The sequence below is a fragment of the Molothrus ater genome, chromosome 3 (genome assembly GCF_012460135.2).
Source record: "Molothrus ater isolate BHLD 08-10-18 breed brown headed cowbird chromosome 3, BPBGC_Mater_1.1, whole genome shotgun sequence".
Lineage (NCBI taxonomy): Eukaryota > Metazoa > Chordata > Aves > Passeriformes > Icteridae > Molothrus > Molothrus ater.
The window spans coordinates 89,078,713-89,098,972 of record NC_050480.2 but is presented as its reverse complement, the minus strand read 5'-3'; the positions used below and the strand labels follow the sequence as shown (position 1 = coordinate 89,098,972).

General features: G+C 37.1%; 1 protein-coding gene across 1 annotated transcript in view; it reads right to left on the bottom strand.

Moving 5' to 3' along the window:
* Positions 1 to 20,260, bottom strand: part of RNGTT (RNA guanylyltransferase and 5'-phosphatase) — a 170,939-nt gene that overhangs the window by 16,716 nt on the left and 133,963 nt on the right. Inside the window, 1 exon segment of the mRNA XM_036380592.2 lies at positions 17,919 to 17,985. Within this exon segment, the coding sequence (XP_036236485.1) occupies positions 17,919 to 17,985 (67 nt within the window).

Sequence of the window (20,260 nt, the reverse complement as noted above, 5' to 3'; positions counted from 1 at the left end):
TTCCACCTTTACTTTTGTAAATAATGAGTTTTAATAGGATGAGTTTTAGGTGGCTGTTAGAACCACTTGAATGAGGAAGCTGATAAATGCCTTGATGGAACACTGCAATAATATAAAACATAAAGCCAAGAGGAGCCAAACAACAATAACACAAACAACAGAAACAATCTCAGCAGTGCTATGAGATCAAAATAATAAAGCAAAGATGTGTTGGGAAAAAAGCTGCAAAAGTCATGTTAGGGGTTTTTCATCCTTCTAAGATTTCAATTAGAAGGAAAATAATCTTTTTTTCCCATTACAGATAATACACCACAACAAAAAGATTAATAGCTGCTGACTTAACGCAGACTTTTAAAAATTAGCTTTGATCAAAGGAAGTGCTGTAGTGAAAGTCAACTGCCCTAACCCACTTCTCATCTGCCTTTATAGTATTGAGATGGCATGAACTCCCTCCCCTTTCTTGAATGGTTTCCTTTAAACTTCAAAGCTTAACTGGCTTTGAGGCTTAAGACACAGAAAGCTTTTTCCTTCTTCTTCAAAAGCAATTAATGACATGATGTATAATCTGACCTACAATCTGGTATCTAAGCACACAGATCTTCTTGATCAGTGTGGGGCTACAGAATGTAAGGGGCTCAACAGAGAAGTTAATCGTGGCTCAGTAACTGCAAATGGTTTTAGGGTGCCTGCCAGCTGATGAGGTCAGTCTGCTGAAAGAAAGGTAAGCAAGGGCTAATCTATCAATGGCACAAATTTGTCGATAAATGAGGCTATAGAGGGATTGTCACTGCTTTACCTTTCATTGCAAGCTCCTCTTTCCTTTCCATGCTTCGTTATTAATGAGTCTGCAAAGTTTGGAAGCCAGATTTCCCAGGACACCACAGTAATGGATGTGGGGTGGGGCAACACAGACTGCAGTAATCATGAGGCAGAGAAATGGACAATATTCATGTACTTTCAAGAGTCACAACTGGCTACAGAAGATATAATGGATTTTGCAAGAGCTGGTTCAAGAAACCTATAAACTTGTTGGTCTGTTTGGGCAGCAGTGTTTCCAGACGAATAAAGTCTGTATTGGAGTTTTTGTTTTACTGTCAGCTAAAAGGGATTGCAACTTTGAATGATGAATGCTGATAACAGGAAATAATTAATGGTTTAATAGCTGGTCCTGCCAAAGCCCTGAAAGGTAGGAAATCTGGGAAAGCCGGCTGTACATGAGCACATTTTCATGGCTTTGTCCATACATTTTGTTATTATATGTGGAACCGATAACAAAGTAAGTGAGCAACAACATTTAGTCTTCATTCTTATTTCACAAAATGACTTCACCCACCCACCCTCTGCAAAAGCTAAGGCAAGCAAAGCCAAGGAAAATCTCTTGAGTTTTCTAACCATATGATGTCTCCAAAAAAACCCTTGTCATAAAGCTGTTTCCTGTAAAGATCTCTGCATGGGCCAATTCTTAAATTCCCCAGAATTCTGAGCCTAATTTGAGTGCTCTGCTCAAGTGCTACACTTCTGTTTGAGCTGCTGTCCTCCCCTACCTAAGGCCCAGGACAAAACCAGCTTTAGCTCCCTAACAAATACAGCTAAAAACATTTGTTTTGCTTTCCACACCATGTAATAGTATTTCAAGTAACATCATAAGCACTTTCTAGAGACAGCCAGTGATGCTAAGACTTTCCAGGAAAAAAAACAACCCTTAAAGGCTCTTCCCTAGAAGAACAGAAATAAGAGAAAGAAAAACAAAGTGACAGCAATGGCAACTCTGTAAATCTGTTTTCCAATAATCGCAAAGTGTATTCTTACACACTTGTAATGTGTATAAGTAACTAGTAACGTGAAACTCATTTCAATAGCACGCTTTAGATAAAACAGTTGTATGTACGTAATTCTGCAGTTCAGAAGTCCAAGGTAAAAGGGAGTTGATTTGTCAAGCAAGAGTGCACACAATGGAGAAATTAATGAAAAAGCCTTGGTTTGTAGTTTCCTGCTACAACTACTAGCACTAATTACTAATTACTAATTAGTTAGTACAGACTTCTTCCTAAAGTTCTGAATTAAATATTAACAAGGTAGTAATTAAGTAATTCAAGGTCTGTTTGCTTTAGTGTTTGCATTAGCATTAACTTTAGTATTGTAAATCCAAAATCTGACTCACTGATCTATAAACATCCTTCTAAATTAATCAGATATGTCCTTTGCTTTCCTTCTATTGAAGTTAAATTATTCTGGAACCCCTTTCTATGCATTAATGGTATCCAAAGTGTAACAGGTGGAAAGAGAAGGTAATGATGTAGTAAAATGCAGTAATTGTATGTAATTGTATGTAATGCATTATTTTCTAAAAGAACAAAACCATTATTGTCTCAAATTCTGCTTTTGCATATTCCTTTAGATTGCTTCTACTACAGACCAGCCTCTTCCCTACATGCCAGGAAGGTTTAAAAGAAATGCTACAGCCTGTAGTTAATCTGCTCCTGCAATGATCACCAATCAAGCATGGCTAACCACGACCCACTAACCAAATGAAGCAGAAGCTGGGTTGCACTTGTGTGTATTACTGTTAAATTACACCTGGGTAGGTTAATGTACAACACTAATGGGGCATTTTATTTCTTGTGTGGTGCAGCAGGAGTGTGCAGGCAATGGGCAGCTCCTCAAGGCAGTGAGGACCAGAGTCAGCACTAACCACCTCTGCAAGGGGCAAGAGCTGTTTGGCTCGACCCTCACTGCCTCCCACTTAAAGCACCATCAGGGTCTTGGCTGATCCAGTCAGAGTCCATGGATGGCTTCTGCACAGTTGAGTGACACATTGGATTCCAGCAGACCCCAGGTCATTAATTCTGTTCCAAAACAATGCTGACTCCACTACTTCATGCATGAAAAATAGAGAAAAATCCACATAATTGCCGGTACAGAATCCAGCACAGCATCTCATGAATCTACCACTGAGAACATGCTCAAATATTTTTTATTACAACACATTAAGCTAAAATCAATAGATTCATTTACTGAAATGGATTTAGTACTTCAGCAAACCAAGGGAAAGTAACACTTTTTAAAAAGAAGTGACATTTCATTACAGCATTTGGTTGTAAACTCACTGGCAGAAATTTTCTGTATACCAATTAAACAGTAACTCACTGAAGTTAGTAACATAAAAAGCAATATTGTGTAGTTACAGTTCCCTTCCCAGTAAATGAAAACATCTACAGTTCTCAGCAATACAAATAAAGTCTCTGCACAATGGTTCTAACAATGCTGCCACATTTCTGATCTTTTCAAATATTTCTGAACTATTTTCCCCAAAGATATAATATGCTATTGTCTCTACAATCAACCTTTTTTCGTTTGGAGAGAATCAGAAGTGGCATTTTGAAAACTTCAATTTGCTGAAATATAATAGCACCACTGAGTTCTGTTGTTCTTCACTTTTATTCTCACTTTATTCTAGAAAGATAAAACCACAGTGGCTTTACTACTGTCAAATAAAAAGTAAATGAATAATGGTTTTGTTAACTATTACATAACAAGATATTGCACCACTATTAGTCAATTGAGTTTTAATATATATTTCTCTCTCAAATGCGAAACTTTAGCAATACTATAATCATTCTGGAAAAGTGCCAAGGCAAGGTATATGTGACCTTGCAATAAGAACTGTGAAACCAAATTTGATGAAGAAATAATTTATGTATTTTAGTGTAAAAGACACAATTAGTGAAACAAATTAACAATTCAAAAGGAAATAATCTTACCTGATTTACTGTTTATGTACAGCTTCATTTTCCCCTAGGATTACTGCTTTGTAGATATCAAGGACATTTTTTGAATTGTACAGGTGCTATTTATCATTTCCCTGAGTAGATCAGCATCCTTCTACTTTTACTACTATGAAATCCCATCTTTTTCCCTACAGGCCAATCTTTCATGGGTTTAATCTAGTTTAGTTATGTCTTCTTCCTTATTTGCTAACCTTCTCTAAGAGCCACCAACTTTTTTAAGCTCTAACAGACCCTTAACTTGCAGGACTTACCTGGTTTTGAAGGCTTCTATTATAGGATAGAAGTGGTGAAAAAATGGATATCTGAAAATCAATTACCAGTAGCTGAAGTAACAATTGAGCTACAGGACTTGTCTGTGGAGAATATTATACTGGAAACGCTAACTTCCAGTTAAAACAGCTGTACAATAAGAATGTGGTTTTACTCCAGCCTTTAATCTCATACTTAGAAAAGTCCAGAGAGAAAGGTAAGACAAGTATTTATGCCATTATATTAGTTACTTAAAATTCAGGAGCTAGTTTCTATATGTAATTCATAGAGAGAGACTAGCACCTCTAGAAAGTGATTTGAAAGATTTGGTGAGGCAACCATCAGGCACTTTTCTTAGAGGATCCCAGGCTCACCCTTGGATTCCACTGTTTTCCACCACCTATACAAGGAGCCTGCAGGGTCTATGGTGGCTGAAATTAGATCACATGACCTTCTTTATAGGTATTCTAATTAGACAGGATATTATCTACAACCCCGTTTCCTTTCAAGGCTGATATCCTGCATAATTATCTCATTTGGTATTTCTTCTACCTTCTGTGTTATTGTTTGCAATTCTATTCTTCTTCATTTATCTAAATTTAATCTGCATTTGCCTTTTACTAGCCCTAAACCAGCACAGTACCTCTCAATACAAAATTTTTGCCATCAACTGCTTTTTCTCCAATGTTATCAGGATCTGACATTTAAAATATTTCTCATTCATGATATTCACTATTCATTTTACATATACTATAAAGAAAGGTCTCAGAAACAATTTCCTAGTCAAAGAATTTCCCTATTATACCACCTCTCACCCTTTGCAACTTCAACGTCTTGATTTATTCATGAGTAATTTATTTTAAAGACATTATCATCTGCATTTCACAAAGGTACTACAAGTTCAAGCTCATTTATCAAGTTCAACCTCATTTGTTCAGTTCAGATTCAAAATAATTCACCTCTAAAAAGCCTAATAAATTTAGATACTCTCTGCCTATAAACTGTACAGTAACAATTGGCTTTCTTTTCCCCCCTCAAGCCTGATCTTGGCTGATGTTCTCATTCTTCAAAACAATAAACAACTAAGAAATGGTAAAAAATGCCTAAACCATCTTTTGTTGCCCCTTTCAATTAGAATTAATTTCTCATAGGGTCTGATATTTATAATTTTACTTAGAATCTACTTTTTTATTTATCCTTTCTCTTTGACTGTTATCCATCCCACTGCCTTTATTTCATTTGCCTCCACTACCAACAAAAGCCTCTAATAGAAAATAAAAGATGAAGAACTTATTTCAAAAATCAGAACAGATTTATAAAGAACAGTTATGATCACAAACAGGGTATGAAATGATTTTTTTCTGATGGAAACAATAATGACATACAAATTTAGGACACTACTTTCTCTGAGAAGACAATTATCTACAATAAGTTTCCTAAATTGCCTAAAACTCCTAGAAACTTGAGCACACTGCCATAACGTCTGAGTATTATATTCTAGTCAAAAGAAAATGCAAATGCAATCACATTTATGGAAACTAAGCGTGGGGATGTCTACATCAAAGGAAAAAACAGTCCCTACTGCCACTCACTCAAGCATAGGAGCTGGCCCCATAAACAGCTGCTGTCATCAAGGTATCCTCAATTATTCAGAACAAATTACACTCTCTATGTGCAGAGGCACACCCAAACCAGGTTTGACAATGCAGTTATAACAGAAGAACAGCTGCAGCAACAAATTACCATGTTCAAGAGCTTAAAATCATCATGGACAAATCATTCTCTCTGCCAGATGATTTTTGTAAAACATAAGAAAGCAAAACAAAAGATGCTGCCAACCCCAAATCACCCATGTATGGGAGCCAGAACACTCTCAAACACTGAAGCTTGTGAAATAACAATGTGAAAAAGAGGACAAGGACAATAGCAAAGCACAACTTGCACTACAGCACAAGAAATCTGGCAGTTTTACAATGACCTGATCAGTTATTCCACTGTGACAAGTATGAAGGCTCAACGCAAAGCAGATGAGAAATATCTGCAATATCTCTGCTCATCTACTGCTAAAACAAACCCTTCATTTCCAGGATCTTTCTCAGCAATTTTTAGCTGGTAGTGAGCAATAACTTTATGGTTCAGAGAGAGAGCTTAAGCCTTTTGTTTTGCCATCTTTTCAAAGCGGAAAATAAACTGTCTATTAATGTGTTATTATAATGAGACATAATCTGCATGTCCTAATGCTCACATTTATCACAGTATGTTTCCATACCACTGGCCACAGGAAAGCTACCATAAGAGCAATCTGCTTGCCATTTTGAAAATCCAGTTTTCTGTTTGACTGTACCTCAGAATGGTATCTGTAGGGGGTCAATGGTAAATACTTGGAAAATTACCAGTAAAGTAAGAAAGCAAATGAATTCAAGAAGAAGGAATGCTGAGACAAAAAAAAAAACCCACAAAAAAACAAAAACAAACAAACAAACAAAAAACCAACCCACAAACAAACAAACAACAACAAAAAACAAACAAAAAACCCTCCACTAACCTCATTACTTGTCAAACAAAAGGAAATGGGAAACTCCAAATCAAACATCTCTAATGTGATAAAAAAAACTGGTTTTGGCTTAATCTTGTCGGTAGTAACAAAAGTACCCCAACCAAAACCACTGAAGAAGAAATTACTAATGGTCTCAGGGATTAGTTCTGGAGGCTTTTCCCAAGAGGCTTTTTCAAGGGTGTTGCTGCTGGAACAGGGGCCACAGACAAGACTGTAGGGGAAGGGAAGGTATGAATGTTAGATAGCCTGACTGTGACCTCCCAGCATATATGCAAGTCTTGTTTCCTCAGGTATCCTGTATTGTAATGCTGTTACACACCCTCTTCCCTTACTAATGCATCACTTACAAGCCATTTGACACATTTACAAAATCTCTTGGCTCATTTACATCCAGCAGCTACTCACAGGCAGCTCTTCTTCCAGCCCCTTACTCCTGAGCTTTGCTCCTAATCTAGCTACTGCTGCCACTTCCAATTTCTTTTCTTCTTTGCTGTATTTCTTTTTAAATCAGTTATATGGCGCTGAACAATCTACAAACCTCTTGAGTTTTAGACACATTTCTAAGAACACCAGCTTCTCTCAGCTCCAGTTAAACTCACAAATTTTTAGATTAAGACAGAGATGCTTTATTTTCAACATATACCACATACTCCATTAAAAAATCCATACTGTCATTATGGGAAAACAGCTGCAGAATGACTTCAAAGTAAAACAGCCATTTTTCTTCTTCTAAATAAACATTTTAGTGAAGAAAACACAGCATGTTCTTTGAAAGAGGACCATAGGATCTCTGGAATGTAATGCAATTCTACCTCTTAATGGAAAAAGGGTGCATCCTTTTGTATTTTTTGTGTTATGAGAAAAAAAGACACTTTCAAGGTAAACATATAACAAGAAAGATCCCAAGATACTGAGAATGGAAGTACTGAAAGCCTTGTATAATGCAAGCTGTGGTCACAGCCATCAGAAAAGATAAGAAGGAAGAATTGACAGGAATACTGTATGCTGAAATTAATTAATGTATGCTATTCAATCAGTAACAGCAGAGGTTCACAAACATCCAACTCTAAAGTTTCCCAATAATATATCCTTATAAACTAGTTAAGTTTCACAGCAGTGACTGCTTACACTCCAAAGTGTCACAGAACCTGAAAAATTCAGGTCAGAAGGGACACCCAGCCAACACCCAACCCAGCCTCCTGATCTAGGCTGGGTAACTTCAAAGATGAGTCAGATTGCTCAGGGTCTCTTCCAGTTAAACTTTGAAAACCTCCACAGACAGAGGTTTTACAGTGTCTTCAGGAAACCTGCTGCTGTGCCCCACCAACTTCAATGCAAATTTTTTCTTACATCCAACTGCAATTTTCCTGCTCGTCCTTTCCCAGGCACCTCTGAGAAGTGTCTGACTTTCCTTTATTCTGCAATCTCACTTCAGATGAAGGAGGATTGCAATGAGTGCCCCCTTTACCCCTCTCTCCTAAGCAAACCCTATTTCTTTAACCACTCCACACAGGCCATATGCTTTTCCCTTCACCATGACCCCCACAGAGGTCACTCCAGAGGGGTGGCTTCTCATGCCCCAGGGAGCCCAGAACTGTGCAGTTACCCCAGGCATCTCTCAGAAACACTTGAGCAGAGAACAGGGACCTTCCTTGACCTGCTGGCAATGCCCTGGCTAAGACAGCCCAAGGTGTGCTTAGCCTTTCCCAGTGCCACTGCACGTGGCTGGCTCAGCTCAGCTTGTGGCCACTGGGAGCTTCAGGTGCTGCTCTGCAGAGCTGCTGTGCAGCCACTCCAAGGCATCAGCTCACTCTGCCCCTGGTGCACAACTTGGAATTTGCTGCTACTGAACTTGTCGAGGTTCCTTTGTGAGCACTTGTTTTTCTAAGCTTTTTGAGAAATGAGGTATGATCATACTGATTTTGTATTGCTAAGATGCATTTGTAAGCTCAGGAAATGGAAGGCTTGAAAAAGCTGCAATCTGTTCATTTTTACAATACTCATGAAAAGCATATGAAGGCTTTTTTTTCTCTACAGAGTTAATATAGAGATGAATAGAAAACAACAAAAAATGCCCAATAAATTAAGATCTACAATCAATTAACTATTATTTTAACCTTTCCAGAAGACGTAATTCACCCCATGCTTGCCAAGAACAAACTTGGATTTATTTTCAAAAAACACTACTAGGAGCTGAAATAACAAAACCTGCCCGCCCCCACCCCCCAAAAACCCAAAAATTCAACAAAAACCCTCAACAAAAATCATATTCCTAAACAAAAAACAATTATTCTATGTTTCTGGCAGCAACAAGAGAAAACTGCAGAGGTCATACTCCTAATTCTGTGGACTTCTATGGGACACTGCACGCTTTACAGAGAACAAATTTTTAAAATGAATTCATAGCTTTAATCATGACAAAAAAAGCAAAATGGGGCCTGATCCATCAGAAGAGAGTGAATTTATAAATTATAGCTCATTAACATTTTGTTCTTAGGGGCAGCAATTGTGACAGCATACAGAATCAGTGCTTCAGTTTTTGCAGTGCTAATGCAGATTTTATAGTTATTCTCTTTCTGTTTACATCACCAGTTCTAAGGTTGGATTTTTTTTAAAAAGCATTTTATTTTTGCTCCTTAATATGTCTACAGAGAATAAATATGTCCACTGACTTTTACTGTAATATAAATGCAAATATATAATATATTAATATTTATTTCTATTATTGCTGTCTAACACTCTTAGGCAGGACTGAGAGCTCTAATATTCCAGGATCTGTAGAAACACACAGGCAGTCAGGACCTCTTGCCCTTAAGTGAAGCAAATATGATTGAAAAAAGCTGCAACTAACAATGTCAAGATGTAGAGAAAGGAAAGGAAGAAATCAAGGGATAAAGAATTAAGTCATATGCTTTTTTCTTTCCTAATTAATTCTCAAAGTAGTAGTTCAAAAGTGCCTTTTTTTTCAAAATGAGCTAAATTCTCTATCTTTAACAAACATGTAATTTAGGAATGAGCAGTTGGTGATTTTTTGCTAGCACCTTACATTTTATAACTTGCAGTTTGTTCACTAAATTCTCCCTAGCACCTCCCCCACCTTTACAAGATATCAACTGTGTGGGTAGGGTAGAACCTCCCATGGATTCTGTTACTGCTCTCATTAATTCAGAATTCAGTTATTGAATATGTTCAGATCATTGTTTAGGACACAAAGAAAGGCATCTTGAGCTTGGGACAGAAGATTCCAAGATATCTAAGTACTCTAGGTTCCACCAAGTTTACTCCAAGTCCTACGGTGTTCTCCTGAAAACCACCTTGCTGCTGAAAATTATTAACTTTATCTTTAATGTAAAACCTTTCATCTTTCCTGCCAAAGGCAAACACAGTCCACAACCCTATGCCAGGTAACTTTTCATCTATCTCAGAGAACCCTGAAAAAAAAATAGATGCTGAATTTGACCCAGTACTGTGGAATGATGTGGAAATAATGCAGAAGAAAGGAAGGAGTGGAAAAGGACAGGTTCAGACTGCAGAAGGCATTATCTCAGCATTGTACGACTTCCCATGAGTTGGAAGTGCACTGACCCATACAGACTTCCCACAAGACTGTACATTGTCACTGTACCAATAAACATTAGGACAAAATCCTAAATTCCCACTATAATGAGAAATTTATTTTGAAGTATTATCTCTCCATCAGCCCTATTTTTTTAAGTTCTGGTGCTAAAACTGTTTCCATGTGTTGACTTCTGCATGACACACAAGTATAGATGGTTACCACAAAAGACAGAATAATAAAAACAAAGAGAAGGATTTCCTTCCACAGTTTCTCAACAGCCCAATACTAGCATTTCCAACGATGCCCAGTACAGCTTCTAGAAGAAGCAAGTAGCAAGAGGACATGAAAATCCTGCTGTAGCATCCCACAACACTATAAAATGTAAGAGCCACCCACCAGTTCTCTTGGAAGACTGTTAACAATAATAAGTATATATAATTAATGTTGATTACTTTGTCCTAAAGATGCAGTTTGAACTTCAGTAGAGGCAGATTATACAGCTTTATCCTCATCCTGTGTGTTTTAATTTAGAGTGACTGTTTAATGAAATGTAGGGACTCAGATTACCTGGATTTATCTTCTTCTTTCACAATCACCAAATCATGTAATTATCACATTCCTTCTCAAAACTGTCAAGGTATTTTCAAGGTATTTGTTCCTAGTGGAGGTTGGATCCAGATCTGTAGTTCTGAAAGCTTTCAGAACAAAATTATTTCTGTCCAGGATAACACATTTGCTGTCCTATCATTACTTTCCTAGCTGAAAATAATTTTCTCATGTTTTTCTTCCCCTCACTGTCCATGTTAACTCTGGTAATAAGAAGATGAAACAATCCTTCTCTGACACTACCTTGCTAAGCTAACGAAGGTTACAGCTATTTGTCTTTAATTTGACAGGCCCCTGTTCAAGCCAGTGATGTCTCTTTCAGTTAGAAATTACTTGTCTTCAATGTGAACAACCAGAACCAAACACTTAGAGATAAATCAGCACTTCTGTTTTCTCAGGAACACCTCACTTCAGAGATTCTAGGGCTGTACCATCTTCAAACTGAAGACATGATTTCCCTAGGTCATATTCTATAGCATTTTATATCACATGAAACACAGTAACAGCACAAAACAGTAAGAAGGGGAGATAGACTACAGAAACAAAATTCAGGGTATGACTTGACCATGATAAATGAGAAATTCTTTTGCTTTACTATTTGCTCTGGTAGTGAACACAAAAATCTCTGTGATTATGTATGAAAGTCCAGTAAGCAAAGCATCAAAAAATTAAGACAGCAACGAACTCTTAGTGGCTGTCAACAGGCTCAAAGGGAAAACTTTTAAACATTTTTTGCTAAAAAACTTTACAGACCACACTGCTACTATGGGACTGTGTCTGGACAGCAACCGATTGCGTGGTGAAAGTTGGACTAATTCTCTCTCTCCATTTGGAGTGGTCTGAAGACCTGTACCCTAAACAAGGGTATCCCAAGCTTTGGGATCACTCATTGATAGTAGAAGCCATTATCACTCAGGGAAGAAAAAGATGCTAGCTTCAGTTGAGAAATCAGCAGCTTATCCTACCTTAAAAAATAACCTCTTGAGAGCAACGAGACCATAAATTCATTCCTGTTCCCTCTTCTTCAGGAAAGGACTGTTTGGTAAATTGTGGCCAATCATTTCAGTAATCAGCTACAGAGGTTTCACATTGCTGAAGGAGTCATGAATTATGTCTGACCTGGTTCTCAGACATCAGTTCATCCTGGGTGTTTGGACAAAGGTAAAGCAGCTATGTTCATGAGGTTTCAGCTCATGTTTCAGCTCATGGGAACATTACAGTAAATTATCTGAGGTGCTGAGCTGTTGCCTGCAGATCTTAAAGTAAAGGTATATGGATTTGTATCTGAAGAGTCTACAGGTTCTGATTTGATATGATCAAATGTCTGGTTCAGCTGTCTGTCTCTGCCCAGACACGCGTAGGGTGGTTCTTCGGTGGCCCGTGCTTCAAAGGACGAGTCTGGACTCCAGTTTTTCGATCTTCAGATTGTTTATTATTTCTTATCTACAAAATTTTCTTTCTGCCCAACAGAGGTCTGACCTGCAAGGCAGCAAAGGCACTCTGACTGCCCATGGGGCAGTTGTGTCTTTTTATACTAAAATCTACGTACATGATATTTGCCTTTATTTCCCAATACCTTTCACCCGTATTAGCAAGTGCACCTTCACCATGAACCAATCCCCAAGTGCCAACATCACCACAGAAAATGGATGACAAGAAGAAGAAAGAAGAAGGACGAGACACGCCCTGATCCCTCCATCTTGTCTCCATAACCCCTCCTGTACCAAAAACCCTAAAATCTATATTTCACCCTGTAAATGTGTCTTTTTTACACCCTTCACTCCCAAGTGATTCTCATGTCCTCAAACTGCTGTCACTTCCATAGATGGATCAAAATCAAGCCACCAAACACTCCTGGCAACATTCCAGGATTTCCGAGACCCCCCAAGGGTTCTCTTGGTAGCTCTGGACATGCGGAGTGATGTGCTGAGTTCCCACAATCAAAGAAATTATTTTGGGGTAATTACCTGCTGCAAGGCCTCTCTCTGGCAGAACTTTATAATGCTTTATCATGTTTTAAGTTAAAAGTGTATTTGCTGAGGAAAAATGAGGCAGTTGGACAAATAATAGCTTAGAACCAAACTACAATTCTGTGGTGTAGGTGGTCAGCTTAGCTGTCTCAGCAATCCGCAACAGTGTTCTCAAGTTTAATAAAATCACAGATTAGGGCTATTGACGTGCAGGTCAGAGCAGAGATCTTGATTCCTTGCTAGTCCTTGACAGCAAGACTGCTCTAACTACAGCAGCAAATTCCCCAGAAGCAAACTTAAAACTCAGAATCTTTCCACTGGGATCCTATCATAAAAAAGAAAATACTAACAACACATTATTATTTTCAAAATATTCTTTTCGATATAACTGTCCTCATATTCTATCAAATCGAACAATTCTATTTTGAATAAAGTAGTAGTTACTATGAACTTTTAATAACTACTTTTAAAATACTAAAAATAAAGCAGTAGTAATTAATCTTTATTTAAATGGTAATTTAATGTGCTAAGAAAGCCAAGAAATGAAACTAGTCATTAGCTCATAGTAAAGACTGCCAGAAGCCTCATGACTTATTAATAATGGAGAACACAGTGTACTGAACCATTTCCACTAACCCCAGAAGCTACTAGGAACTGAACCGCAAAAACTGACAATCCTAATACATTGATCAAGCAGTATGATTTTCTTTATAGATATAATTACTGCATATAGTGTAGCTAAGTTTTCATTGTAATCTACATTGATCAACTCTCAAGTTTAAAAACAACGTGTCATAAAACCCCAGCAACATCCTGTTCCATTGGGCAATTATTATGCATACTGAGACAATAGATTTAGTTACTTCTATTAAACACAAAATTTCTATGATAAAGTTTTTGCTTTAATAGCATCCCTGTTAGCAAAAAAATACTAACAATATTTAGGAAAAAATATAAAAGAAATATAAAAAGAAAGCTTGCCAGTTAATTCCAGCTGATGACAATACTTTACCTTCTTGATCAAGATTATCACTTACAGAAACCTTTTTCATTTCATCAAATTTTCAAGAGGTGTTTAATAAATAAGAAAACCACTCGTCCTAAACCACTTAAGATCCAAAGAAAGCTGCAAATCATTGCATTGCTCCAGACATCTTTGAAAGAAAGCAGAAGTGACAGTAACCACCACTATTACTACTACTAACATAGCTTAAATGGGAGAAGATACTGAAAGCCAACATCTATGGTGAAACTATTCTACAATACTATTGAATGGACATTAGAATTAAACAATAATTTAGAATAATTTTATTTAGAAACAAAATTCAATTTTTAAAAGTAACTAGCCTCTATTAAATTGATTCCTTCAATATACCCTTAAAGAACGTTCCCCTGGGAAAAAAAATTTGAAGCCATTACCATAGCAGAATTTTGAAATAATTATTGTCTCATAAGCTAACTGAAACAGCCATCATTTATACAAGTCACTGAACTTACTGAAACTCACTAAATATAACCCAGAACAAGAGCAACCACAAACACTGTGCAAAAATTTAAATGTTCTATCATAAACTCTGTTCAAAATAGCGACATAAAAAATCTCGCAATACCTAGCAGTATTGAATGAACTAGCAGATTATTAGAAGAGTTAAGTTCCAGGCTGATCCCTCTAGCCAGGAAAACTCTTTTTCCCCATTTCTTCTATCCATCTGCTACCAGATGCAAGATTCAAAAGCTCCAGGAGTGAATGATTCACATTCTCTGCATAATGAAGTACAGATATCCAACACCTATCAAGCACAACTACTGATACCACTGAAAGCAAGTTGAGGAGGAAGACCAGGTAATTTCAGTTAATCTTATCAGTTCAGCTATGTCTCAGAAACATTATAAATATTAATATATATTAATGAATTATTGATATAAGAAAGAAAGACATAGAAAAATCATCCTAGAAGAGACATTACTATTTCAAACTCTTTTCCCAGAATCGCCATCTACAGTTCTTCATCATCAAAGACATTGTTGCAATTATCTCCTGCACAGTTTTGGAAAGTCAAACGTGTTTTGCTTTTGGGAAGGGATATTTTGATAAGGAGTTTTTCTTTTTGCAGTTTTGTAAATGCATATAAACTGAAACATGGATATATGAGCACTATACATGACTAGTATATATGAGTTTATATGTTACTATGAATATTTCAAAGACCTGGTAACATTCTGACTTGTCCAACTGAAAGTGCACTAAAATGCACTGGAAGTACTGCTGTCTAATAATGGTCCACTTTGAGTAATAAATCTACACTGGCAGAGGACTGTAGTGGTTTGGGGCATTCTTTAATGCATATATTTGGCAAAAAATGCTGTGTCTTAATAGAATACGTAATACTTGGGATGTTTGCAAATGAACATGAGTGGGTAATTTATATAACAAGAGGGACCAATCTATCACACAGTGTGTAAAAGCATATTTGAACTAAAAGGTTATAGAAACTCTGCCTTATATATATTCAAGGACCATACATAGTTCCCTGGTCTTTTAACTGATAGGATCATTAGCAACAGCATATTAAATACCTGAAGAAGTGCTGGGGGCAGAATGAAAGAAACCTGTGTGAACAGTTATGAAAGACCATTGTACATCCCCAGAGTACATAAACTTCTTTTTGCACCACAAACTCTCAGTGTGAGTTATTACTCCCTTTTTCTTTTTTTGCTGTTGAAGATCTCTATAAAGGTGTGACACCATCACTCTATACCAGTTCCTCCTGTTGCCATGCAGCAAAAATCAATCAAGAATCCCAAGCAATCAGAGAGGAGTTTCAATTTCAAAAGCTTTTTGTCTTTGTTAACTACATGCCATTTCCCAGTTGAAGGTAATAATAATCCACAGCAATCAGCTCACCACTGCAGCATTGCTTTTAGCACCAGAAGCAAAGCAAGCAAAGCAAAGCAACAGTGTGCAAACATACACCCATATATATCCCTATAGCTCCAAATAAGTTCTATTTTATAGAGTGCATCTTGTGGAATTCACTTATTCAAACTTATCATTGTAATCTCTAGTAATTAAGTGGAAAATAGGCTTTGTTTTTCAAAGGCAGCAACTGAAATTTATTTTGATTATGCACTTAACCTATTCTGTGGCAAATGCAACACTTAGGATGAGACTACACGAGTGATATATTACCAGAAAGTCCAGTATTAACTTACTCAAATTACCTGTACATCAGTATTTACCAAGCATGGTCCCATGTAAAAAGAACTGCAGACACAAAAGAATATGAGCTATTGTGCCCGTATCTTCAACACTATGCCATCCCCTATTCTAAAAAGAACAATAGAAATACAGAAGGGTATGTAAAATATAAAATTGATCAGAGATACAGATGGGATTTCAGGAGCAACTCAACAGATTAAGTTCCTGTGGTCTGGAGGATGCAAGATTGGGTAACATGGAGGGGAAGACAAAGATCAGGAATAGAGAATGGCTGCTCATCACTTCTCTTGACATAAGGACTAGGTTGAACCAAAAAGAATAATTTGGCAATAGATTTAAAAGATATAAACTAATACCTTAACTCACAATGATAGTATGGCTTTGTATGTTGAAAATTTAGGGGAAAATCCCTCAAGCACACTGAGGGAGGGAAGTCCAGGTGAGTCTATTAGGCACCAGGATGCAGGTACCACTTCCAGCAGAGAAGACGCTGCATGCAAATTGCAGGAAGCTGTCAGCATGCTTAGTCTTTGTCCTGTTAGTGCCCTCTTTCCCTAAGCATTTGCAAGTGGCCTGCCACCCAGTCCTGCAGCTGGATCCTGTACAGCATCTGTGCAGCTCTCCTGTGAGCACAAGGGTCTCTCCTTGGCCCAAAGTATTATGAGGGGTACCACTGCTGACTGCAAGCAGCAGAAAACAAATGGGGTATTCACCTCTTCTCTCTCACTTCCACCCAGGGGACTTAAACTCTTCCCAGCCATGGGAAAAAAAAAACATTTTGCTACTTAATATTCTTATAAGCGGCTGGAGCAGGCAGAAACTGATCCTCATTTAGAACAGGAGAACAGTCAACTCTTATAAAGCTTTTAAAGAAGCACTGGTCTGAAGAGGTATCAACAAAAGTATACAAGGTTATTTTTGAAGAAACTTCTAACAAGCTGTTTCATGCAAGTAACATTTTAATTGTTTGGTTATTAGCCAAACTGAATAATACACATGTAGGAACTGGGGAGATGAGTGAAAGGGAAATAGGAAGATGAAAAGCATGCATTTCTTATTTTAAAATAATTTTAATACAGTACCAAGGTTTAAATTGTAAAATGTATTTGCTAAATACAGTTGGGAATACTGTTTAGTAACATAATTAGGGATGGCAAGGGAACACATCTGAGTTTTCAAAATTAAGTTTCATTTTGATGTAAAATAAAAACGAGGGTTTTAAAATTCTGAAGCACAAGCATATGCACATGATGGAGGGAACAGTGCAGCCAAGAGTGCAGAATATGTAATAATTACAGGTATCATCAAAGGCATGGGAACACTTCAGCAAAAACAGATACCACATTTTCACATTGCAGTGTAATGACTGACATCCTAATGCCTCCATCTCTTTGTTCTAATGAAAATATCAATGACACTCATCACAATCAGTCCATATATACTTGTAGAACAATTTTGTTTGCAAGGACATGGCAATAACTAATTAGCAACTGGCAATTAGAAACATGAAGCTATTATAGTTCCTCTGAAGAAAAAGAAACAATAAGTCATAAAAGGCAAATTATTTTCCAGCAATTGTATGAGTCTTTCATAATAAATCTAATAATACTGGGAAAACAATCTGTCCCTTTTACTGCAGTGTCTTCCCTGTCAAGGATCACTTAAAGAACTACAGGGCTTCAAAAGCAGCTTTGCTTTGAAATGTCTCTGACAAGAAAACCTTCTGGTAATTAAACCAGAGTCAAAATTAATCAGAAGATGATTGGAAACACTAAACTTCTTTGACAAGTTAAGAGCACAGATTAAACCAAAAGCAAATCCAGAATATGGTAAACATAAACAAAGCAGCACTATTTCCCATTGTTTTTCCTGAAGCTATATTGATAACTTGAAGTCCTGAAGTTCTCTAAATCATACAGAAATGAAATAATTGAAATAGCCCCCTCCCCCCCCAGCTTATTAATCATACCTTAATTTGTGCAAAAGGTCTGTCAAAGTTTCCAACATAAAGAAGACCAACATTCTGGGTGAGTAGCCTAAAAAATGAAAAGAATCTTTTAAGATATCACTTTACATCTGTAAATTTTTTCTGCATCTGCAGTAATTGTTACCAAACTCTAGCAGGGCACCAATCTTCATCACAATAGCAAGAGCTACCCTTGCAAATCTGGTTACACAATTCTGTGTGAGCTACTATAAAAAAGGAAAATGTGCATTAAAGATGCGTGCACACCAGTAATTCATGTTTATGTTGCAAACAGATCTTCAACAAAATCACTTCATAGGCTTCTTTGTGATGGATGCCACTCAGTAATGTGGGAAAATGGCAGGTATGTGCTTTTTCTTTTTATTAGAGACCATTAGAGACAAAGGGAGAGCAAGAGAAAAGAATTATAAACACACATTCAGAGCAGCAAGCCCAAGAGTTAAAACAGATTAGGGCACATAAAAGCATGCACAGTAATACAAAAATGACGTCACTACAAGAAGAGAAATATCAGAGAATCTCTGTAACATTGCCTAATGGTTTGCCAAATAAAAAGAGCCCCAGATACAGCTTGTGCTTGCTGTTCTCTTCAAGTCTTAATAAAATTGTTGCATACACCACCAAGGTCCAGAGGGACAGCTGGATAAGTTGTCTCAAATGCCTGTTCATACTTCTGGAAAAGTGTTTGATTTCTGCAGATACTGTGCAAGTCAATGCTATCAGTACATAAACTCCAAATTCCAGAGGAGCATTAGGGCACTGCTGTTACAAACTGGCTGACAAGAACATCACTGGCCAGCAAAAAGGACAGGAAAGCACTGTTCTGTTCTGACTGCATAATTACAATGTTCCTCTTGCTAAGCAAAGGCCCAGCAATCATTCCCTCCATTTTAAAGCCCCATAAGCATTGCACTGAAATACAGGTTCTTCAGAATAATAAGAACTTTTTTGATTACAAACCCTGGAAAGAGTTTCTGTTTTGATTAAAAGGGACATTGAAAACCCATCATACTCCTCAGTAGCCCCAAGTTTTCATTAAGTGCTTGCTATTTTATATTTTCTTTCAATTTTACATCCCATTCCCTCTAGCAATAAGGCCTCACGAAGGAACTAAATTAAATAGTGAGAAATAAGTATAAATCTAGGCATCAGTCAGCTTAAGCAATGACACTGAGGTGTCTCTTTCTTACATTTTTAAGCATACATAAATATATATATATATATACATACACACACACATATATATACACACTTATAATTAATACTGAGATTTTTTTTTAATAACTAAGGCATCTATCATTTTCAACTCATTTCTCACCATTGCCAGGCCTGTTTTCACAAACAAAAGAGAACAGCAATTTAGATGGCAATAAATAATTTTGAGCCCACAGAATGTACATACCTTAGTATGACCTTGATTCTTCCCAGTTCAGACAACAATATGATATATATGACTTTAAACTGGTTCACCAACAGTGGGAATTGGTGGAACTCAGCAAAATTACAAAGTCAAAAGATTCATGCACATAAAACAGTTAAGTAAGAAGAGGTGTTGAACTATCACTCTTCAATACATTTCTGTAATTAGATATGGTATATAAAAGTTTCCAGTGCACTGACAGAAACACCCCATAAAAGAAGAGACCAGTAAGGATCAGACCACATCAGTCACAATATAGACAGGCAAGGGGATTCCTCCCTTTCCCTATCAGTGTGCCAGTCTCCATCAGGAAGACTTGTATTGTTAGGCAATGGTTTAGCAATGGTACAATATGTAAGTCAGGATAAGCATATTGAAGTCATTTTCAGTCACAGTAAGTCAAATTTATTCAGAACTCAGGTGTCTGGAACTGGAAAATCCAGCATATTGAGCTAACTTTCTCCTAGAGCTATAAAGCAAAATCAGAAAATATTTAATGGTTTTCTAAATGGAAAGAAACATATGGGAAGTAATCAGCAAAGGGTACCAAGAGGCTACAAAAAGAATTCAAGGTAGGACATCATATTTCAGAGAGAGGCACCTTAAAGCAACAGCTGCACACAATTATCATAAGACAGAAAAGATAATCCACTAGCTGTTTTTCTAGTAAGGGACCTTAAAAAAGTGAGGACATTCAGTGTGATAATTCCCATGTGGTTATTCTTCACGTTTTCTTTACCAGATAAAAATGCAGGACTATTAAAAATCGAAGGCTTTAGGATTGCTTTAATTGGAAGTAACAAACATCCAGAGAACCTTAAGACTGGCCTTTCCAGGAGACTGCCCAGCTGTCTACACAGTTTTAAGATGCTATCACTGATGTATGCTCCAAATGAACTGCAAG